The 24,430-nt window shown below is 48.2% G+C and overlaps 1 protein-coding gene across 1 annotated transcript in view; it reads left to right on the top strand.

The window, feature by feature from the left end:
• The window catches only part of SMOC2 (SPARC related modular calcium binding 2), a 285,658-nt gene that overhangs the window by 203,006 nt on the left and 58,222 nt on the right, over positions 1–24,430 (top strand). Inside the window, 2 exon segments of the mRNA XM_007950494.1 lie at positions 14,077–14,159; positions 14,477–14,482. Of these exon segments, the coding sequence (XP_007948685.1) occupies positions 14,077–14,159; positions 14,477–14,482 (89 nt within the window).

Consider the following 24,430-nt stretch of genomic DNA (forward strand, 5'->3'; position numbering starts at 1 on the left):
CCAGTTCTCATGTGGGCATAGTGTTCTGGGACCCTCAGGTGGTTCTCACATGGGCATGGTGTTCAGGGACCCTCAGCCAGTTCTCATGTGGGCATGGTGTTCTGGGACCCTCAGGCGGCTCTCACATGGGCACAGTGTTTGGGGACCCTTCAGGCAGTTTTCATGGGGGCATGGTGTTCGGGGACCCTTCAGGCAGTTCTCACGTGGAGACAGTGTTTGGGGGCCCTCAGGTGGTTCTCACACAAGCATGATGTTGGGGGACCCTCAGTACAGGATACTGTGATGGGCACTGAGGTTGCGCCCAATGTCAGATAGAGCGCACTTTGCCCTGCCACTGGCCAAGGGAGCCAGCAAGCTGATGATGATAACCCGGATGAGCTTGTCCCCCAGTCGGCTTCCTGGTGTATGGCTCGGTTTGCCTTGAAGTCTACTTTTAAAAAATATAAATGCACTAAAGGCAAGAGCCACTAGAGTTATGCAAGGGTCTGAAGCACAGAAACGCATGGTCACTCCTGTCTTGTGTGACTTTGAGTAAAGCAAAGCATGTCACACTGGTGCCTGAGGAACAGCTGTTTGTACCAGGACGTCATGCATACACAGACAGAAATGCTGGACGAACTCCTTGCTGCGTAGATTGTTCTTTGAGGTTTCAGATTGAGGTGAGATAGCTTACAGCATCCTCTTGGATCCTCACAACTTTAGCCACAGATTCCACCCCTTGTTGCCAAGGCACGAGCATGCTGACCTTCCTGTACATTTTCCCCAATCTTTCAAGTCTGACCATCAGGCAGTTAGAGGTGGAAGCCATCAGCCCTGGCTGCAGGGGCTCAGAGTACAGGAAATCAGCTAGTACCCACTTCAGCAAGATGCAAGATGGACTCCAGCCCAACCTGCTGGTCTCTGGCTATTGGAGGAACAGGACTCCTTAGAGCTGCTCTTGGAAATCATCACAAGCATCTGACACTGAAGTCATTCCTTGCACACATGGTCCTGGCGGTGAACACGGCCCTCCCTCCAGCCAAGTCCTTGTACATGGGGTCCTGGCAGTGAACTCGGCCTTCCCTTTAGCTGAGTACTTGCACACATGGTGTTGAAAGTGAACACGGCCTTCTCTCCAGTCCCTCCCTCCAGCTGCGTCCTTGCACACGTGGTCCTGGCAGTGAACACAGCTCTCTGTCCAGCCGAGTCCTTGCACACATGGTCCTGGCAGCGAACACAGCCCTCCGTCCAGCCGGGTCCTTGTACACGTGGTCCTAGTGGTGAACATGGCCCTCCTTCTAGCCAAGTCCTTGCACATGTCCTGGCGGTGAACAGAGCCCTTCCTCCAGCCAGGCCCTTGCACAGGTGGTTCTAGTGGTGAGCACAGCCCTCCCTCCAGCCAAGTCCTTGCGCACATGGTCCTGGCAGTGAACACAGCTCTCCAGCCAGCCAGGTCCTTGCGTACATGGTCCTAGCGGTGAACACGGCCCTCCTTCCAGCCACAGCGGGTAGATCCAGGCATCTGTCCTGAACTTCACAGGTAGAGCGGGCGGGTACCTGATTGCAAGCAAGGAGGTGCGGGCCAGGAGCTGGGGTGTGGCTGTGCAGCATGGGGCCAGCTCAGAGCTGTGTGCTCTGCACAGCGTCAACACAGCACACATCGTTTCAAGGCTGTGGTTTACGAATATGTTTTTGGCGGGATTCTTCAGCAACAGCATGTGTACAGGGAGTACTTTTTTCTAAGAAACCTGTCTTGGAAGCAGTGTCTTGGCCATTTAAAATGCTGACTTCTTTCTTGTGTATTTAAGTGGAGGCATTAACTCCCCAAGGTTGAACTTGGCACAGGGCCTCTGCACTGAGGCAGGGCGTCCTTGGAAGACAGTCTCACAGTGCCGGCCAACAAAAACCCCGCGTTGTCAGACCACGCACCCAGCTTTTGGAATGTCCTCCCTGCAGGATCTGTGAATGTTGTAATTTATGATCGGACTCGAAGGCCAGCGGCCCCTCTCTCCCGTCCATCACTGTCCCGTCTGTTCCACCTACGCGCGATCAGGCTTCTTCTGAACAGAGAGCCTCATTTGTCCGGTGCTTGCCTACACTCCCACTGCTCCTAACTCTCGGGAAAATTAACTTTTCTCTTCAAACACACAAACAAAGGAGGTGTGTATGTGAATGACCTGGTGGTGCAGTGGTTAAGTACTCAGTTGCTAACTGAAAGGTTGGTGGTTTGAGCCCAGCCGTCACTCCATGGGAGAAAGATGTGGCACCTCTCCTGTAAAGATGACAGCCTTGGAAGCCCTGTGAGGATGTACTACTTGGTCCTTTAGGGATGCCGTAAGTCGGAATCGGCTAGAAGGCAATGGGTTTGTGGTTGTTGTAAATATATCTACCACACAACTGTTGCCAATTCAGTTTTTATAGGTGTACAACTTACAACAGTTACAGTAAATAGCCGTGCAGCCCTGTCTTTATTGTGGCAGTGGTAGGTGATGTCCAGTCAGCTCTGACTCGTAGCGACCCCGTGGACAACAGAGTGAAACGCTGCCCGGTCCTGCACCGGCTCCACGAGCCTTGCTGTGCTTGAGCCCATCGCTGCAGCCACTGTGTCGGTCAACCTTGTTGAGGGCCCTCCCTTTTTCGCTGACCCTCCACTTTACCAAACATGATATTCTTCTCCAGGGACTGGTCCCTTCTGACAACATGACCAGGGTAGGTAAGATGAAGTCTGGCCATTCTTGCTTCTAAGGAGCATTCCAGATGCACTTCTTCCAGGATATGTATGTTTTTTCTTCTAGTAGTTCATGGTGCTTTCAGTAGTCTTCGCCAGCACCACAATTCAAAGGCATCAACTCTTCTTTGGTCTTCCTTATTCATTGTCCAGCTTTCACATGCATGTGAGGTGATTGAAAATACCATGGGCCGGGTTAGACGCACCTTGATCTTTAATGTGACATGTTTACTCCTTAACACTTAAAAGAGGTCTTTTGCAGCAGATTTGCCCAGTGCAATATGATACCTGATTCCTTGACTGCTGCTTCCATGCATGTTGGTTGTGGATCCAAGTGAAATGAAACCCTGACAGCTTTAGTCTTTTCTCCATTTATTGTGGTGTTGCTTATCGGTCCACTTGTAAGCATTTATGTTTTCTTTAGGTTGAGGTGTAATCTAATCTGAAGATTATAGCCTATAATCTTCATCAGTAGGTGCTTCAAGTCTTCTTTACTTTCAGCAAGCAATGTTGTGTCATCTGCATATCACAGGTTGTTAACGAGTCTTCCTCCAATCCTGATGCCACATTCTTCTTCATATAGTCCAGCTTCTCGGTTTATTTCCTCAGCATACAGATTGACGTATGGTGAAAGGATATAACCCTGATGCACTCCCTTCCTGATTTTAAGCTATTCAATATCTCCTTGTTCTTTTTGAATGACAGCCTCCTGGTCAGGTTCCTCATGAGCACAATCAAGTGTTCTGGAATTCCCATTCTTCTCAATGTTATCCATAAATTGTTATGATCCACACAAACAAATGCCTTTGCATAGTCAATAAAACACAGGTAAACATCTTTCTGGTATTCTTTGCTTTCAGCTAAGATCCATCTGACATCAGTAGTGTTACACCTCATTCTATGTCCTCATCTGAATCCAGCTTGCATTTCTGAAAGTTCTCTATCAATATACTGCTGCAACCATTTTTGAATTATTTTCAGCAAAAATTTACTTGCATGTGATAGTGATGTTAATAATGATATTAATAATGGTATTTTTTATAATTTCCACATTCTGTGGGATCACCTTTCTTTGGAATGGGTACAGATATGGCTCTCTTCCAGTCAGTTGGCCAGGTAGCTGTCTTTCTAATTTTTTGTCATAAATGAGTTAGTGCCTCTAGCATGGCATCCGTATGTTGAAACATCTCAAAGGTTTTCTGTCAGTTCCTGGAGGCTTGTTTTTCACCAATTCCTTCAGTGCATCTTCAGCTTCTTCCTTCAACGCCATTGGTTCTTGATCATATGCCACCTCTTGAAATAGTTGAACATTGACCAGTTCTGTTTGGTACAGTGACTCTGTGTATTCCTTCTACCTTCTTTTGATGCTTCCCACATCATTCACTATTTTCCCACAGAATCCTTCAGTATTGCAACTTGAGGCTTGAATTTTTTCTTCAGTTCTGTGAGCTTGAGAAATGCTGAGCATGTTCCTCCCTTTTGGTTTTTTAACTACAGGTCTTTGCAAATTTCATTAAAATACTTTACTTCACCTTTTCGAACCACCCTTTGAAATCTTCTTTTCACCTCTTTTACGTCATCATGTCTTCCATTCACTTCAGCTACTCTGCACTCAAGGGCAAGCTTTAGAGTCTCTTCTGACATTCATTTTGGTCTTTTCTTCCTTTCCTGTCCCTATCCTTAATCAGTGTGATTAAAGATCTGTCTGTTTGGGATCAAAGTCAGAACAGCAAGTTGAACGATTAGAGGTTGGGCAGGAATCTTGGGACACAATGAGTTGTTGTGGATGGGCCAGAACAACTCTGAGAGCGAGGGTGGGGCTGGTTGCACAGCTCAGAGAACGGCATCAGTGTTCCCGAGTCGCACCTGCAGAGACGGTTGAAGTGGCGTGTTTTGCTGTGTATGTTTTCAACAACAGCAAAATAAATAAAATTTAGGAAAAAGTCTCAGATACGTTCCGAGATGCTTATTGTCTCTGCCTTAGTTCTCTGTTGCTGCTGTAAGTTACCACAGATGGGGAGCTTTAAGGGTCAGAGATGTATTTTCTCTCAGTTAAGGAGGTTAGAAGACTGAGTTTGAGCTGCGGGCTGTCACAAAGCCTTGCCCTGTGGGCTCCGGGGAAGGCGCTGGCCCAGCATGTGGCTCAGCGTTCCTGTGTTCCTTGGGGATCTCCTGTGGAGTCTGTCTTCTGCACCCCTTCTGTTTCTGCTTGCTCCTCTGCTTGCTCTTTTTATAGCTCAGAAGGGATGCCATTTAGGGTGCACCCTACATCACAGTAATGTAACAAAGGAGATCCAGCCACAGATGCAGGGATTTGGGTTCCAGCAAATATTGTTTGGGTCCCAGTTCAACCCACCATTGTCCAGTTCACAGTCTGTGAGTGCAGACCTGGCTGTAGCCTAAGCTCATCTCCTGGTTTCCCTTTTCCATCCTCCTTCCTGGTCTTGTCTGGAATCTTCAAGAATGTGGCCTGGACATCACCTGACAGGACAACCCCATCAGGACCATTGGCCACTCTCCACAATAGACCCAACTGGGGCTTCCCAGGCCACTGCACCCCAGGATCCTCATGCACACACACACACACACACACAGTAACACACATACTTGTGTGCCACTCTGCACCAGGGTCCTTGTGCATAGTCACACTAACATGCACACGTGTGTGCCACTGTGTACCAGGATCCTTGTGCACACACACAATACACTTATGTGCCACTGTACTCAAGAGCCTCATGCACACACATGCGCTAACACCCACGTAGACACTTGTGTGCCCCAGGATCCTTGTGCATACACACTCATACACACAGTCGTGTGCTGCCCCCCAGGATCTTTGTGCACATACTAGCGTGCGCGCGCGCACACACACACACACACTAACACACATGGACACACTTGTGTGTCCCAGGATCCTTCTTCACATAGGTTCACACTCACATGCAAATGCCTGTGTACCACTGTACCCCAGGATGCTTGTGCACGTACACACACAAATGCACACACACTCGTGTGCTGCTGTGCCGCACGATCCTCATGAATACACTGACTTGCTGACACACTCGTGTGCCACTGTCCCTCAAGATCCTCATGTGGTGCACACTCATGCACACACTCATGTGCTGCTGTGCCCAAGAATCCGCGTGCACATACCCATTCACAGTCACTAACACACACGTGTGCTGCTGCTCTCTCTCCTGATTGAGGGTGGCAGCCTGGGGACGATGTCCTTGGGGTCCCTTCCTGGTGGACATCTGCGTGTGTATCATCGTAAGTGTCCGCACCTGGTCTCCCCTGGTTGAAGGCAGCAATCTGGGAGGGACGTCCGCAGCGTCGCCGCGTGGGCTTCTGCTCAGTGTCTGATGGAGGCCCGGGGTGGCTGTTCCCAAGGAGATGCTGCTGCCACAGTGGAGAGGGGCCTGCAAGTCGGGGCCATTCTTTCCTGAGATGCTGCTGCTGAGTTCTCCAGGCGGCTCAGGCAGGAGTGGGAGTGTGTACATGTGTGCGAGGGTGGATATATGTGTATGTGTGCATGGGAATGAGTGCACATGCCCATGTGTGTGTTAGTGTGTATATATGTCAGTGTATCCATATGTGAGTGCATGCGTATGTGTGTGCCCATGTGTATGAGTGTGAGGGTGCATGTTTATGTGTGTGTGAATGTGTGTGTAGGAGCATATTAATGTGTGTGTGTATACACATGAGAGCATTGTGTTTGTGGGTGCATGCATATGTATGCATGTGCACGTGTGAGTGCATGTGTATATATGAGTGTGTTAATGCATGTGTATGAGCATTTGAATGTGTAAACGTGTGTGTGTATATATGAGAGTATGAGTGTGTGAGTGCTGCATGTGTATGTGCACATGTGAGTGCGTATATGTGTGAGTGTGAATGCATGTGTCGGAGCATAGGCATGTGTGCACGTGTTCATGTATACTTGTGAGCATGAGTGTATACATGTGTGGAAGTGTGTGCATGAGTGCATGTGTATGAGCAGATGTGCATATGTGTGTTTGAGTGCACATGTCTGAAGGTATGATTGTGTCCATGTGTGAGTGTGTACATGTATGACAGCATGCACATGGTGTGCATATGTGTGAGTGCATGTCTGAGTATTTGTGTGTCTCTGTATATATGTGAGTTCACTCGTGGGTTTGTTAGTATGTGCATGTGTGTGAGTGAGCATGTGAGTATGTTACGAGGTTGAGTGTGTGTGTGCACATGCGTACATTCTAAGACATTCTAAGCTTAACTTTCGAGGGCAGAAGACGGTGATGAGATGCTGAAATCAAAGGAGGGATTGAGCTTAGCATAGAAGGACATAATCCTTTCTGCACCACGGTGCCCAGCCCTGCATTTTCTGAAGTAATTGCATTTTTATGTGAATGAGTTTCAGAACTTTTCCAGCTCAGCTCTGACACACGTGTGAATAAGCATGATTGTTATTATTGTGTATTCACTTGCAGTAGCATAGTCTGCTTTGGAAACGAAAAGCTACGCTCGTTGCTGTCCTATCAGTTCTGACTCATGGTGACCCCTGTGTGGAGAGTAGAGCTGCTCCATACGGTTCATCAGGCTGTGACCTTTTGGGAGTGGGTTACCAGGGCTGTCTTCCAAGGCCCGACTGTTGGGTTTGAACTGCCAACCTTTTGCTTAGTCGCCAAGACCTTAACTGATTGCACCAGCACCGCTGATAAGATGGTGCAAACTCCATGGTAGAAGATGGGAAGGGAGAGGGGAGTGGCTGTGCCAGGAGGGCGGCCGGAGTTTCCTCCAGGGCAGGGCTGTGCGGCTGACCTGGAGGTGGGGGGGTCAGGGACCGAGGGCGCCAAGCAGAGGGACAGGGAATGTGAGCCTTCGGAGGAGAGTAAGGACACAGTGAGCTTGATGGTACGGAGGCCATCACTGTGGTTGAGCCGTGTGGGGCTAGGGGCAGGGTGGTGGCACACAGGCTACAGCAAGAGAACACGGCAGCCCGAGAGTGCAGGACCCACGAGGTCGAGTTGCGGAAGGGGCCGTTCTCACATTTCTGTTGGCCACGCGGGAACGCCTTCAGTGTAGACACCACGGGGCCTGTTGCTGACCCCAGCATGCACTCCGCTCTCATTCACTCCCTTGCGCCTGTTGTCTTTGTTCAGTACTTGTCTGGAAACATACTTGTTTCAGTACTTGTCTGGTGCTAGTCTAGGTGCTGGGGACTGAGCAGGCTTTCAGGCTCCCACCTCTGCTGTAACACGACCACCACACGTGGTGACTTTAGAAACAAAGCTTTATTTTCTCACCTCTGGAGGCTCGATGCGCAGGGCAGGGACTTGGCTGTGCCAGCCACAGCTGCTTGGCTTGCAGCAGGTCCTCAGGTCTGCAGCCCTGTGTGTCCCCCTGTGTGTCCGTCTCTAACCTGCCTTCTGCAAACTCAGAAGTGCTGCCATTGAGAGCCCAGTGAGGTGGGCCTGCTGGGAGTCACATGTCACAGAGTACCTCCGTTTCCCAGCAGCGTTATGTCCGCAGGCGTGGGGCTGGGATTCTGGTGGGGCTACCGCACTGTGGGCAGTGACTGGCCTGGACAAACGCTGGAGCTTCCCAGACCTGTCAGTGGTGAGAGGGGCAAGCAGGAAACCGGGGAGTTTGAAGAGCAGAGCCCGAGCCCACGTTTCGGGCAGCGCTGAACGCTCCCGAGGCAGCAGGAATGGGGAGGGCGTGGGCGACACGGATGGAGGCCGGCTGGCTCGCGGAACCACTGGCGTTTGTGTGAGCATGTGCAGAAGGCAGAGGCGAGCCTGCTGTCTGCGGGCAGGGAGTGCACGTGCAAGACTGCTCGAGGCAGACATGGCAGGACGCAGGCCAGCTTACGCGAAGAAGGATGTCACCTCACCTGACACGGATGGAGGAGGAGCTAGCTGTCGCCTCATGACAGGCGGAGGACAAGCTGGACGTCACCTCACCTGACAGGGATGGAGGAGGAGCTAACCTGGTTCAGCCTGTGTGGTGATCTGGGGTCATAACCAAACTCATAGATCTTTCCCGAATCTGTACCCTGGCATCCTTGGGGGGCTTCTGCCCTGCCAGTTCCTTATGTTCACAGGGTGGCTGCAGCGGGTCCAGCCAGCTCACCTGTAAGTGACAGTCAGGGGACCCGGAACCATCTCTTGTCCCTTCTTATGATCTAACAGTCCTCCCCTAAAAGCCCCCTGGCAGATCCTGTCTCTTGGATCATTAGCCAGAATGGGATGATAGCCCATTGCTAAACTCATCAGTGGAGAGAAAATGTTGGATTACGTTGGTTTATGAAGCAGTCCTCTAGGGCGTGTTGGAAATCCCTCAGAGTACTCCACGCCAAGGACATCTGGTCATCTGCTTCTGCAGGCCTGCCTCGTGCCAGTTCTTCCAGTGCCCTCAGCGTGCCTCTCCAAAGGCACTCTCAGTGGCATTAACGATGCTCCTTAGTGATTTTCTGAGAGGGCCACGGGGAGAGGCTGGGTAGACTTGACTCACCCGTCAGTGGACGGTGCACACGTTGGTTTCCTGTCATCCTCTCTGTTTGCTGTTGAGAAAGAAGAGAACACACTCCCACAGAGAAAGCTGTGATCCTAAGACCTGTTGCCCTTTGTAAGCCTGCTCCCCTTCCCTTCCATCACCAGGCAGGTGATGAAGAAAGTGAACCCACTGCCGTCCAGTTGATCCTGACTCACAGGGATCCTAGAAGATGGAGTAGAACTTCCCCATAGGGTTCCATGGATTGTAATCTTTCAGGAAGCAGACCACCACATCTTTTTCTCCTGGAGCAGCTGCTAGGTTAGAACAACCAACCTGTCGGTTAGCAGCTGAGTGCTTGTCCACCGTGCCTTCAGGGCTCCCGGCAAGGTGCTTGGAAGTATGGGTTCTGTGCAGATGCCTGTCTGGTATGATAACCCACAGCATTCTGCCCCTGGAGGCTGGGAGCTGCTGGCCTCCGACTCAGAACTGCTCACGGGATTGACCTTTATGAGAGAAGGTCTGCAGTGCCTGGAGCACTCCTGCACTTTGGTGGCACCGTGACACCTCTGCCAGATGTCCATACCCTGATGGCAGAGTCTTGTCCTGCTGGTGGTGGTCTGGGGGAGGGGAGGGACAGGTTCCTGGTCAGCTGATCAGCAGTGGAATAGCGTGGCTGCATTCATGCCCAGGAGAGCTTCCCCGTCGATCTTGAGGGTGGTTGGAGGGTTTGTGCACCTGTGTTGGTTGGTCACACCTTGGGCTCTCTCACCTGGCTGTGAGGGCAGCTTCCTCCCCTCACTTCAAGGCCCACACTCTCCCTGGAAGTGCACACCTGGCATCTATGCTGCCCTCACCAGGTGGACTAGTCCCAGGTGGACTAGAGTGGCAAGAGATGGTCCTTTTGGGAGAGGGTGCAGGACTGGGCAGGGTTTCATTCTGTTACGCACATGGTCACCCTGACTCGAGTCAGCTCCACGGCAAGCAGCACCATCAGCAACATGCCAAGGAGTTAAACACTGCTGGGTAGGATGGGGATGAACGGCTGAGTGGATTTGGATTGTTTGGTTAAGTTCTAGGCTTCAAGGCCTTTGTGCTGCTTCTTGAGGGGGCATTGCAGCCAGCTGCAGCCACTCCATGCAGTTCTTTAAAGCAGCTGCAGGACACTGGCTCAAATGTGTATGTTCCCATGGACACAAGGATTCTAAAGACATCCCCATCCCCTGAGATTGCTAGGCAACCAGAATCTCCCTCCTGTCAGATTCCTAGGGGCTGAACTGGAAGATTCCACATGGCCATTAGGGAAAACATGCTGTTTTGTCACCTGCAGGAGTGACTCGGCACTGGGTCCCAAAGCATGTTGAGGTGGTGCCATGCTAAGGTCACATGAACAGTTAACTTCCCGATGCTGCCTGCTGGCCATAGCCCTCAGCTGATGCTGTGCCACTCACCAGACCCAGACACCCTGTAGGCTGGAGGGGCATTTGGCCTCCACTGGGATCCTTCATTAAGGACCTCTGGTAGTCAAGTGGACAAGGCACTTGGGTGCTAACCAGAAGGTCAATGGTTCACATCCACCAGCCGCTCTGCAGAAGGAAAATGGGGTGATCTACTTCCATGAAGGTTTAAAGCCTCGGAAACCCAGTGGAGTCACTAAGAATTGGAATCAACTCGATGGCAGTGAATGGTTTCTTTTTGTCTTTTTCTTTTTTTAATTTTTTTTATTGTGATTTGGGTGCAGATTTACAAAGCAGATTCATTTTAGTCTCAACAGTTCATGTACATTTGATTTCATGGTCCTGATTACAACTCTGACGATAAAAACCTCCTCTCCCTGTGACCACCCGTTCCCTGTGCCCTTCTGATCTATGCATTCCTGTCTATCCCGCTTTCCCTCTATGCAAATGCCAAGTTTGGCTTTTTTTTTTTTTTTTTTTTTGGTTTGGGATCTATCGTCAGTTCTTCCCACTGGCCTGTGACTTGGTAGCCTGTGGGCCCTTTCCTAGGAAAGTATCAGAGCTCACACAGGTGCCAATCCATGGACACAGATCTAACTACAGTGTGACATGGATTCCTCAATGCCAAGAAGGTGGATACCTTTACAGCTTCAACAAGGAGAAGTCCACACATAGGAGCTTTGTAGGCCAATCATTGGTAAACTGGCCTCTTTGGCTTGCCTTCTCTCAGTGAACACACCACCTCCCTATTGACCTGTCAGGATCTCTGTTGGATCAGAAACGGGCCCCTCCAGCAGTGTCCACATTCCCCAAGTCTTCTGCTTCAGACACTACTGCTTTTAGGAGAACGCAAGCTCATGGCTTTGGTCAACGTTGATAGGTTAGCTGCTTGCTTGAGTGTGTCAGGGACTGAAAAAAAAAAAAAAAAAGACATCACAGGTTTGTGTAGATGGGGTTTTCTGGTATGAAAGAGGAGCTTCAGCTACTGCCTCAGCCATCAGACCAGAAGAGCTGGATGGCACCCCACTAACGTGACTAAGAATTTTTGTCATGGAATCAGTAGATGGATCCTGATGAAAAAGGGAAGAAACATGGAACTGGATTTCAAATTCTTACAGAATCCAGACTTATTAAACCTAATGAGACTGGGGCACCCCATAATCTGTTGCTCTGAGGAGATCTTCAAATCGAGGACAGAAGTTACCCACTGAAGTTGTCTTTAGACAACTGTAAACTATAAAATCAGTAATGAACATTCGCTATGCTCACTGAGATCATTTAAGGACTTACCCACCTGAGATCAGGTTGTCAACAGTAACTATAAAGTGCAGGTGAGAAGTTTAGGACGTAGTTAGTCTAAGCCAGTGGTGGTGAAATGGTACCAGAGAGACAGCAAGAAGGGCGACACAATGTGAAGAAGGTAGCCAAGGTCATGGAACTGCACAGGTAGAAACTCCGAGTGGGGTGTACCTGTTCCATGTCCATTTACACCAAAATGAAAATGAAAAAAATGTTTGAAAAAAGAAAAGGCTGTTCAGGGTGTGAGGGGAAGAGAGGGCATGGTTACTGTCTCTTACGAGGATTTCGCTCCCCCGAGGGCTGATCGGAGCACTATGGAGGCCAGCAGAACACTGAGAAGTGACCCTGGTTCAGCTGTCGTTCATTTTCTGTGGTTAGACAAAAAAGCTAATACAGAAGTAGAGTCTTGACAGAAACCTGTCAAGTCAGTATGGTCTTGAACCCCTTTTGGGGAGCAGTTCTGCTCATTTCCTGACATTGGGCAGGATCTGGACTAGCACCTCTGTCTTCACTGATCCTACTTGCCATCCACACGTTCCTGATCTCTCCAGACGAGATTGAGTGCATCCTGGGTGAGCCTGTGTGGGATTCGAAGCTTCCACTGAAATAGCTCCTGCCACAGTGTGCTACCCCAGGACCCTCAAGCAGCCGACACCAAGATGGCAGGATTCATTGTGAAGAGATGCATCAGAAGAGAGCTTGGAAAGAGAAACGGGTGGTGGTGGGAGGGACCTTAGACCACAGTGGGATCAGACTCTGAGGCAAGGAAAGATGGAAGGAAGAAGGTAGGGAGAAGCATCCTCTTGTTAGTTGCTGTCCATTGCCATTGAGTTGGAACGCCATGTTGCCTGGTCTTAGGCCGTCTTCATGACGGTTGGTGCTGGAGTCCACTGTTGGGTCCTCTTTGTGTGTCTGCTTTCCGGCTTGGGCTCATCCTCCAGTGCTCTGTCAGATGGTATCCTGCTGGCTAGGGTTTTCACTGGCTGATATCTGTGGTTAGATATCCACATCTTTCTTCATCTGTCTTAGTCTGGAAGCTCTGCTGAAACATGTCCACCATGGGTGACACTGCTGGTGTGAGTAAGACCTGCTGACAGATGGGTGGTGGGGAAGTGTCTCAATTCAGCAGGAAGTTCAGCAAGGCCACCGGGGAGTCTTAAGTCAAATGCACTATCTGGGAAGCCCACAGCTCCCAGGAAAGGCCTTTTCTTCATAGCTTTCCCACAGGCAGGTCCACCGGGGACTGGCCTGTGAAGAGCTCGGCTCAGGAGAGGCGATGGATTTGAGGATGGGAGCAGGATCCACTGGTGGTGGGCCCCTTGCGTCCGAGCTCTGGGGGCAGACACTCAGCGGCAGCCCAGGCTGTGTGTCGTGGTCTGGCCAGCCGCTTGGCTGGGCGAGTCCTCATGAGGGGGGTCAGGGTCCTGAATGCTGGAACATGGTGCTCAGACTCGGGCCCGGGGAGCTGCCCTGGGAGACGCTGAGTGACCACACGGAGGCACGTGGAGTCTCTCACCCACTCAGCGGAATCACACCATTGGCCTCACAGCAGAGTGGTCCCCAGGGCAGACGTTCCCCAGAGGCCACAGGGTCACGACTTTCTGCACTTCCTGTCAACTCGACCCGGGGCCAGAAAGTGGTGTTTATCTTTTGAACCATGAGACAGAATTGCAGAGCTTCTTGAGTTGGGTGAGAGGTGGTTTGTGAGTGGGGTGAGATCTGAGCACTGAGGTTCTTCCAAGGCCCTCCTCTGCGGGGGCAGCTGGGGGTGCATCTGCCACATCGGGGTGCCCACAGAGCACTTTCGTGCGTCCCGCCCCTGCATTAGCCCCGATCCAGCGGAGTAGAGCACTCACTGTTCATAACACCGTGCAGTGGACGGAGGTGGGACGTGCCGGAGGTTTGTTCGAGCAGCCGAGCAGAGAGAGTGCACATGCCGCAGTCACTGTATGCTTCTTCTCGTTGGCTGTGTCCAGTTGGCTCCTGGTGTTATGTCCCCTCAATAGTAAACAAAAGTTGTGAGTCCCAGGTGCTGTGATAGGGAACGAGGACCTGGGTGTGCCACGAGCCACGCTACAGCCACAAAGTCTCAGTCCGGATGTTCTCTCTCTTCCCCCCACCCCACACCCCTCCTTGCAGGTACGAACAGCCCAAATGTGACAACACAGCCAGGGCCCACCCAGCCAAAGCGAGGGACCTGTACAAGGGCCGCCAGCTGCAGGGTGAGTAGAGTGGCTGCTTGGCGGGAATGTGCCTGGTCCCACGTGGAGGCTTCCTACAGGTTAGAATGGGAAGTTGCTTATCCTACACTGTGCCCAGTGGGCTTGCCTGGCCTCCTGGGGCTTCTCCGAGACGAGCCTGAGCCATGGGTAAAGCACACAGACTCGGGCCTTTGGCAGGCGAGTTCATGTGGGTCCAGGCGAGTGGGAAGAACATCAAGTCCAGGTTCAGACACGGCTGAAGTAAATGATGCATTTAAACATCGTTATGCTACTGCTGGGCGCTTGTAAATGTTTCTGTTTGTTTTACCTAAAAGAAGGCTGTCGTCCCATGTCCCTTTCTGACATTCCCTTTGAAATGGGATCAGCAGCGTAGGATGCGAAGTTCACGTTTGAGCCAGACGTGGGTTTCACCTGCTCTTTGAGTGAGTTCCCTGGCAGTGAAGGACTTCAAACCAGGCAGAAGTGCTGAGCTCACTCTTAGCCTTGTTCACAGCCCATTTGTGAGAAGATGCTTCACTGGTCTTCTGTTCTCAGAAAGCAAGTGTTTGTGATGCACCAGAAACGGTTATGGGGACAGTTTAGCCTAAAGCCTCTGGGGCATGACCCTCATTCAGCAGTGTGTGGGACAGTGAAAGTGGCCCTGTCACCCACAGGCCGCACCGATGGGGTTGCAGCAGCTCTGGTCACCCCATGTGACCCGGGAGGTCGAGGCAGAGTGCCGTCCACGGCCGCTTGCTGTCAGCACATGCTCTGCACGGGCTGCTGCTGTGTCATTTTCATCTTTTGGCTTTTGTCCTGAAATACCTCCAGGTTGTGTATTTTCAGCCACAGCCCTGGAGACCAGGGGAGAAGATCGCTAACTGAGGCCCCTGGTCTGAGGGCGTGTCTGATCTTGGTCCTTCCCGGGACTGGGCAGACGCCTTTGTGGAAAACTTGTGTGGCTCTTGCATTTGGTGTGCTGCCGCTGACGAGGGGCTGGACACGTGAGAAGCAGACATGCGTCACCGCTCTAGACGCAGCGATGGCGCAGGGGCGGCCGTCCGTGCGTGCGTCTCCGCTCTGTAGACAGAGATGGCGGAGGGACGGCCTCCCAGCACAGGGACTCCCAGCTCCTGTGTCTCAGTGCTCACCCGAGAAGAGTGCAGTGCGAGTGCTTGGCCCCGAGGAAGCAGAGGGGACAGAGTGGTTGTCTAGAGAAACAGAACAGCACCCCTGCCCCCACGGGACCCTGGTCTCATCAGGAAGGTGGCAGAAAGTGGACAAGGAAGCACACTGGAAGAGCTGCAGGCGTTCTGAGCAGGGTACACAGAGCCCGCTTCCTGGAGGAGGTGAGACAACTACTGGGTTGTCCACTCACTGCAGGAGAAGGTTAGATAACTGCTGGGTTGTCCACCGAATGGAAGTCGTTCGCAACCTGCACAGGGCAGGAGACCCCAGCTCCCTTGTCCATGCTGGCAAGAGCGGCTTCCAGAATGTTCAGGCATGCGGAATGCAGTCCCTGCTCAGTGGTCCACTTGGTGCTCTCCCCCAGCCTTGCAGGAATCGCGAGGCAGACGGTTTCCTGCTTTGTAAGAGTGCAGGTCTCAGTGAGCACTCGGGTAATGAAAGAGTTGTACCTGGTGACTTGCCTGGTGTCTTGTAGAGACAGATGCACTCACCAGTCTGGCTGTTGTTTTGCTGAAAGGTGAGACTCAGGAGTTAAGTTTAATTTCAGGCCTGAAGGATGACTAGGTACCCTAGTCTTGGGAGTTCCACTAGTCCCTATCAGACCAGTAAAGTAAGTCTGGCCTTTTTATGCTTTTGAGTTTTCTTCCACATTTTTCTCCCACTCTAGCCAGTATCTCCATTTTTGATCCCTTTCTTAGTGGTTGACAGTGGTAGCCAGGCACCATCTAGTTCTTCTGCTTTCAAGAGTAGTATAGGCCAACATTCCCATGGTCCACTAGCCCCCAGACTAATTGTTTCCATGTGACTCTGATTTCCTTTATTCGTCTTTGCTCTGGATGAAGAGAGACTAATGGTTGCATCTTAGATGACCCTCGCAAGCTTTGAAGACCCCGGTCGGATGTAGGGTGTTGTTTGTATGCTGTTTATGCCAGTTGAGGTTGATATGCCCATGGCCATTGTCCCAGGCCCACAGGCTTCATGATTTAAGTCCCGCAGGGTGTTTGGTTGTGACTAGGAGGTTACTGTCGCTTTGCCCTGTTAGCTCTATCATAATGTAGACATTTTTTATAGTGCATATAGATACATATATAGAGATAGCGTCTGCCAAACCTCTTGGGTTTCCGTGGCAGTATCATTATGGAAGTAGATGGCCCAACCTTCTGAGGAGTAGCTGGTGGGTTTGAACCACCAGCCTTCTGATTAGCAGTCACATGCCTTAGGCACCATGCCACCAGAACTGCTTCTATTATACTGTAGCCATTTTTATAGCACATACCGATACATATGTAGAAATAGCGTCTGCTAAACCTACATATGGTGCTCTCCCCTAGTCTTGCAGGAAGCAGGAAGTGGGTCACGGGTGTAGTCCCGCTTGCCTGCCAGTACTTGATCATCTTGCCTGTCTCCCATGTATCCACTGGTGCATTAGTGTGTGTTACTACAAATGATACAGCTTCTGTGTATCGTGGTGTTTACCTCTTCGTCACTCTGTTACACCCTCTGTGCTTTCATGTTCCTTAGTCTTACTGTGTTGCTCACCTGCTGCTGGTATATTACCTCGCTTCACCCAAACCAGTATGTGTCTCCTACTTAGCTAGCAATTTCCTCTCCCCTCCCCTCCTATCCCTGGTAGCTGTCAGAGTGTGTCTTTCCATATGTAAACATTTCCTTGACTTTTTATAATGTGGACTCATACAGTGTTTGTCCTGTGATTGACTTATTTCACTCAGCATAATGTCCTCCAAGTTCATCCACGTTACACAGTGTTTTGCATTTCTCATTGTTCTCTAGTGGTGCTTAGTATTCCACTGTGTGTATGTACCACAGTTTTTCTGCTCCCCTGTTGGTGGGCACTTAGGTTGTTCCCATCTCTTGGCTACTGTGACTAGTGCTGTGATGAACATGGGTGTGCCTGTATCTGTTTGTGTGTCAGCTCTCACTTCTTTAGGGTACATACCTAGTGCAGTGCAGTAAATTACCTGGTGTGGCTTTTCCAGCCATAAGTCTTTGTAAACTCAGTGGTGGAATTTGCCGTGAGCAACTGAGGAATTCCTGATTGTAAAATCATCCACCTGGGGTATTTCTGTTGCGAGCAGCACAAAGTAATGTTCTGGAAAGTTTGCCTTCTCAGGTGCTTAGAATTCTGTTATGATTGGTTAATTTGGCCATTCTGCCTGGCTCAAAAGGAGGCCTCCTAGAGGCAGAAGTCTATCTCTGACCTCTGGCTGAGGAAGACATGTTGCTGAGAGAAAGAGACACCGAGAGACATGCATTGCTGGGAGAGACTGAGAGAGACTTTTGGGTGAGAGACGGTGGGCTGGGAGAGAGACTGAATGTTGTTCCTGAACTTGAGTTGTAGCCTGGTGCCTCTGTAATAAACTCCATAATCTGTGAGTTCTGTGTGGCCACTGCAGTGAATTATCGGACCCAGAATTTAGGCTTTGGATGCTGCAGGAGGAACGGTTGGTGTAAGGGCTGGAGGGAGGCAGCATGTCTGGCTTTACAGGAATAGGCCTTGGGTTACTGATGGTGATCCTGTCTTCCTCTTGTAGGGTTAGAGGAGATAAGGAGATGCCCTTTTAGCATCTAGTAATGGGATTGATTCCTGGATCAAATGATATTTCTATTTCCAACTTTTTAAGGAAGTACCGTACCGTCTTCCACAGTGGTTTCATGATTTTACAGTCCCACCAGCAGTGTATGAGAGTTCCAGTCTCTCCACACCCTCACCAGCATTTATTCATTTATTGTTTTTTGTCTTGTTGAACTTTGCTATTAGTGCTACGTGAGATGGTATCATTGTTTTGATTAATCTATCTGGATGGCTAATGATCCATGAGCATTTCTTCATACATTTGCTGGCTGCCTGAATATCTTCTTTGGTGAAGTGTTTATTCATGTCTTCTGCCCATTTTTTAATTGGATTCTTTGTCTTTTTGATGTTGAGGTGTTGAAGTTTTCTATAAATTTTAGAAGTAAGTCCCTTGTCAAATATGTCATTGCCCAAGATTTTTTCCAAGTCTGTAAGTTCTTTTTACTCTTTTGGAGAAGTCTGTTGATGTACAAATGACTTTAATTTTTAGAAAGTCCAAGTCACCTAGTTTATCTTCTGCTGTTTTTGCATTTTTGGTTATGTTTGATAGTCTGTGCCATAAAATAGAGCCTCTAAGTTTGTCTCTATTTGTTCTTTAATATTCTTTATGGTTTTAGGTTTTATATTTAGGTCTTTGATCCATCTTGAATTAGGTTTTTGTAGATGGTGTGAGAGGTAGATCTTGTTTCATTTTTTTGCAGCTAGATCTCCAATTTTGCCAGCACCGTGTTTGTTAATGAGACGATCTCTTCCCCATTTAATGGGTTTCATCCCTTTGTCAAGATCAGTTATCCGCAAGTGGATAGATCTATTTCTGGGTTCTCAATTCTGTTCCTCTGGTCTCTGTGACTGTCTGTCATTGTCCAATATCAGGATGTTTTGATTATCATGGCTGTATGGTAGCTTTTAAGATTAGGGAGTATGTGACTTCCTACTTTCTTCTTCTTCTTCAGTAGTGCTTTGCTTATCTGAGGTCTTTTTCCTTTCTATATAAAACTAGTGATTGTTTTTTCTATGTCCTTAAGGAATGCTGATGGAGTCTAGTTTGGGATTGCATTGAATGTATAGATGGCTTTGGGTCGTATTGACACTTTCACAGTGTTCAGTCTTCCTGTACATGAGCAAAGTATGTTCTTCCATTTATGTAGATCTCTTATAGTTTCATGAAGTAATGTTTTGTAGTTTTTTATTTTATTTTATTTTCAGGTCTTTTGTGTCCCTGGTAAGATTTATTCCTAAGTATTTTATCTTTTTGGTAGCTTTTGTAAATGGTATTGTTTTCCTTATTTCCTTTTCAGAGATCTCTTTGTTGATCTAGAGGAATCTGATTGATTTTTGGATGTTGATCTTGTATCCTGCCACTATGCTAAATCTCTCAGTTAGTTCCAATAGTTTTCTTGCTGAGTCTCTTGGGTTTTCTATGTATAGGATCACATCATCAGCAAATAGGGATAGTTTTACTTCTTCTTTACCAATTTGGGTGCCTTCCCCCCCACCATATTGCCCTGGCTAGGACCTCCAATACAGTGTTGAATAGTAGCAGTTATAAGGGGCATCCTTGTCTGGTTCCTGTTTGCAAGGGGAACAATTTCAGTCTCTCTCACTTGGAAATAATGTTGGCTATTGGTTTTGCATATATGCCCTTTATTATGTTGAGGAATGTCCCTTCTATTCCTGTTTTGCTGAGAGTTTTTATCAGGAATTGGTGTTGGATTTTATCCAGTGCCTTTTCTGCTTCGATTGATATGATCATGTGGTTCTTGTCCTTTGTTTTATTTATGTGGTGGATGACCTTGATTGTTTTTCTAATGTTGAACCATCCTTGCATACCTGATATGAACCCCACTTGGTCATAATTATTTTCTTGATATGTTGTTGGAGTCTATTGGCTAGGATTTTGTGGAAGATTTTTGCATCTGTATTCATGAGCGATATTGATCTGTAATTATCTGTTTTAGTGATGTCTTTGCCTGGTTTTTGTATTGGGGTTACATTTATTTCATAAAATGAATTTTGGGATGAGGGAATTTATTTCTAACAGGTGTAATGCCTACAGTCTGCAAAAACTTGATACCAAGTAAACAAGTTTTGGATCATGGAAGCAGGACAGTATTAAAAAGTCTTTCCCTAACTGTAGACAGTGAGACCATCTGTAAGAAGGATTTCTAACCAGACCCTTTCTTTTGTGCAATGTAAAAATCTTTGTTACCTATTTCACCTGTCCACAAAAGAGTGAGTCATGTGAAATAAGTGTACATAAACATTCCTTGGTTTTGTTGGCTATGTTTTTTCCCCAGACTTGATTTGTATCAAGCACGGCTTGTTCTGCCACTGTCTTTCCTTTTCCATCAGCACTAGCACCGTGGCTGCTCAGAGTCACCTCTCCGCGGCTGGTTCTGACATGGCGTTGTCCTGGAGCTCTTGCTGTTTCCTGCCAGTGTTTCCCTGCTGATGTCTGAGAAGTCTGTTGGTGGCATTAGTTTTATCACACACTGTTTGTCCATCTGAGTGATCAGATAGCTTTCTGCTTCAGGAATCAAGCTTGGGGAGAGGAGGAGGAGAAAGAGGAGCAGAGTGAGGTTGTGGAGATAAAAATACGAATACTGCAGATGGAATGGTTACAAGTGCCCCAGGTGGAGGCGAGCGCCCCAGGCAGAGGTGAGCCCCCCAGGTGTCCTCTGTCTCTCAGACCTGGCCTGTAAAGGGTCCAAGACTCTTCCTTCCTTCCTTTTTTTTTTTTTTTTTGATAAATCAGAATGTGATTACTTGTGTGTGGTGCTTCGCCGTGGTTTTCACAGTGTAAACGGGATGTATTACCATCCAGTCGAGCTTCATCTTCACTGGTAAATGTACTGTGGCAAGAGACACCTTCTCTTTCTTCTTTGGGAGAGGACTTTACAGGGAGTCTGTTTCCATGGTGAGTGCAGTATGTTCAGTACTAGACCAGGACTGTTGGTTTTAAAACAGAAATGGTCATATATCTTGTGGGAGCAACGGATTGTCAATATTTAGAACCATGAAATGATGTCATTGTTGGCTTGTTAGACATGCCACTCAGAGAGACAGGTGATTTCACACTGGGGAGCAGTTCTGGAGGGACAGATTGTGAAGAGCTGCACATGGGAGCTGTGAAAGCCCAGCTACAGCTGCTAAGATGAAGGAGAAGGACGTTGGGCAGTCAGAGCAGAGATGTTTTGTTCTCATCCACGTCTTCAATGAGAACCAGATCCTCAGTCCATGGAACCATTTCCCACACACTCTGTGAAGGTCAGCCTGCTCTGCTGCTGGGAATGTTGGTGAGTGGCCTGCTTGTAGCCATCAGTCATTGTGGTTATTTGGAGGTTATTATCCTTATTAGGGAAAAACAAGTAGGTCTTAAAATAACCCTAGGATAGAAGCCATTCTCTGTAGGGAGGAGAAACATTTGCAGAATAATTCTGTTAACTCACTGGCAAGTGGACACTTTAAGCTACTCATAGGCTGACAGATTTTATTCTTAAAAGGTACGGTTTTCATTTAAAGTTGCATTTCTAAGCTTTGACCAATAAGGGTCCTTCAAGCTGACCATCTTGTCACACCTGTCACACTTGTTTGAGGGGTTCTCAGCTGTCAGTATTTAATCCCATCATCTGTACAAGACATGGCAGGTTTTTGGCTCATGCCCATAGTCAGTGAGTGACAGTTTCACCTTTGGGGGCTGGTGGTGCAAAGTATGGAGAGAGGTGCTGAGCTTGCCTGATGGGTTACCTACTGAGAGTGTCAGCTCGTGGGAGCTTCTTGTTCATCTTCCCCTTGTGGCCTTCCATGTGGCCTTCAGCCACACCTCTGCCCCACACATTTGCTCAGCTTCCCTTTGCCCTCTCTCGGTGGCACTCTAGTCCATGCTTGAACACAGTCTCCCCACCCTCGGCTCTCTAGCCTTGCCCTCTCCCCATCACCATTCTCTCCATGCTGAAGAGTTGCTCATTCTTAGCCTTTGCTCATGTCTTCTCCACTCGAACTGCTCTTGCTTGGAGCGTCTCTTCAGGACGTGGCTTCCTAGAGACACTCTCCCTTGGCCATGCCTATGGGAGACATGCCATCCAGGGTGTGCCTATGGTCTCCAGGGCATGTGGTGGTGTCTGGCAAATGCTGGTGACTCGTCTTTCCCACTCCCCACAGTGGTCTTCTCAAGAGATGGTGACTGGCCTTCAAGTGTGCCCAGCATCCTTCACCATGCACAGCACATGTAAACCCAAACAGTTGCTGTTTAATCACCTCTGACTCATGGCGACCCCGTGTCTGTCAGCATAGAACTGTACTCTGGAGACTTCCCAGTGACTGATCTTTCGGAAGTAGATCTCTAGGCGTTGTCTGAGGCTTCTCTGGATGGATTTCAACTACCAACTTTTCAGTTAGTAGCCAAATGTTTAACCGTTTTTACCACCCAGGACTCCTTGCAGGGCAACTAGGAGGCCCCCAATGCATGGAAAAATATTTCTCAATTAAGAACACTTGGGATTTCCTGTTTCCCATGGATCTTGGCAGAAAGCAAAGAATACCAGAAAGAAATTTACTTGTGATTTATTGGCTATACAAAAGCATTTGATTGTATGGATCATAACAAATTATGAATAACTTTGAGAAAAATGGGAATTCCAGAACACTTAATTGTACTCATGAGGAACCTTTGCATAGACCGGGATGCTGTTGTTCAGACAGAATAAGGGGACACTACATGGTTTAAAATCAGGAAGGGAGTGCATCAGGGTTGTATCCTTTCACCATATTTACTCAGTCTGTATGCTGAGCACATCATCCGAGAAGCTGGACTATATGAAGAAGAACACGGCATGAGGTTTGGAGGAAGACATGTCATTAATAACCTGTGGCATGCAAATGATACAACCTTGCTTGCTGAAAGTGTGGAAGACTTGAAGCATTTACTGATGAAGATTAAAGACTATAGTCTGCAGTATGGATTATACCACAACATAAAGAAAATGGAAATTCTCACAACTGGACCAATAAGCAGCATCATGATAAAAAGAGAAAAGATTGAAGTTGTCGAAGATTTCATATTAATCGGATCCACAATCAACACCAATGGAAGCAGCAGTCAGGGCATTAGACGACATATTGCACTGGGAAAATCTGCTGCAAAAGACCTCTTTTAAGTGCTGAAGAGCAAAGATGTTTCTTTGAAGACTAAGGTGTTCCTAACCCAAGCTGTGGTGTTTTCAATCACCTCATATTCATGTGAAAACTGGACAGTGAACAAGGAGGACTGAAGAAGAGTTGATGCTTTTGAGTTGTGGTGTTGGGGAAAAATACTGAAAGTACCATGAACTGCCAGAAGAATGAACAGATCTGTCCTGGAAGAAGTACAGTCAGAATGTTTCTTGGAAGTGAGAATGGCCAGACTTCGTCTCATCTACTTAGGTCATGTTGTCAGAAGGGACCATTCTCTGGAGAAGAATATCATGCTTAGTAAAGTGGAGGGTTGAAGAAACAGGGGAAAGCCCTCAACAAGATGGATTGATACAGTGGCTCCAACGAGGGGCTCAGGTGTAACAAATCACAAGGCTGGCACAGGACAGGGCAGTGTTTCATTCTGTTGTACATAAGGTTGCTGAGTCAGAGCCAACTCGACGGCACCTAACGAAAAGAAGTTTGCCCCTGTTTTTTCCTTAAGGAAATGTTTAGTTCTGGGTTTCACATTTAAGTCTTTGGTCCAGCTGGAGTTAGTTTTTTTGTATGATGTGAGATATAGATCTTGTTCCATTTTTCTGCAAATGGATCCAGTTTTGTCAGCACCATTTGTTAAAGAGACAGTCTCTTTCCTGTTTAATGCATTTTGGGCCTTTGTCAAAGATCAGCTGACCATAGGTCAATGGATCTATTTCTCGGTCCTCAATTCTGTTCCACTGGTCTGTGTGTCTGTCTTTGTACCAGTACCAGGCAGTTTTGACTACTGTGGCTGGATAGTAGGTTTTGAGATCTGGCAGTGTGAGACCTCCTACTTTGTTCTTCTTCAATAGTGCTTTGCTTATCCAAGGTCTCTTTCCTTTCCATATAAAGTTAGTGATTGGCTTTTCCATATCCTTAAAGAATATTGATGGAATATGGATTGGGATTTCATTCAATGTATAGATTGCTTTGGGTAGAACTGACATTTTCACAATGTTCAATCTTCCTATCCACGAGCATGGGATGTTCTTCCATTTATGTAGATCTCTTAAGGTTTCTTGAGGTAGTGTTTTGTAGTTTTCTCCATACAGGTCTTTTGTGTTCCTGATAAGATTTATTCCCAAGTATCTTATCTTTTTGGTAGCTATCGTAAATGATATTGATTTCCTTATTTCGTTTTCAGAGACTTCTTTGCTGATGTAGAGGAATCTAACTGATTTTTATATGTGGATCTTGTATCCCGCCATGATGCTAAATCTCTCAATTAGTTCCAGTAGGTTTTTGACTGAGTCTCTTGGGTTTTCTAGGTATAGGATCATATCATCAGCAAATAGGGATAGTT

Source organism: Orycteropus afer, unplaced genomic scaffold (genome assembly GCF_000298275.1).
Source record: "Orycteropus afer afer isolate SDZICR_OR568_19922 unplaced genomic scaffold, OryAfe1.0 scaffold00273, whole genome shotgun sequence".
NCBI classification, from domain to species: domain Eukaryota; kingdom Metazoa; phylum Chordata; class Mammalia; order Tubulidentata; family Orycteropodidae; genus Orycteropus; species Orycteropus afer.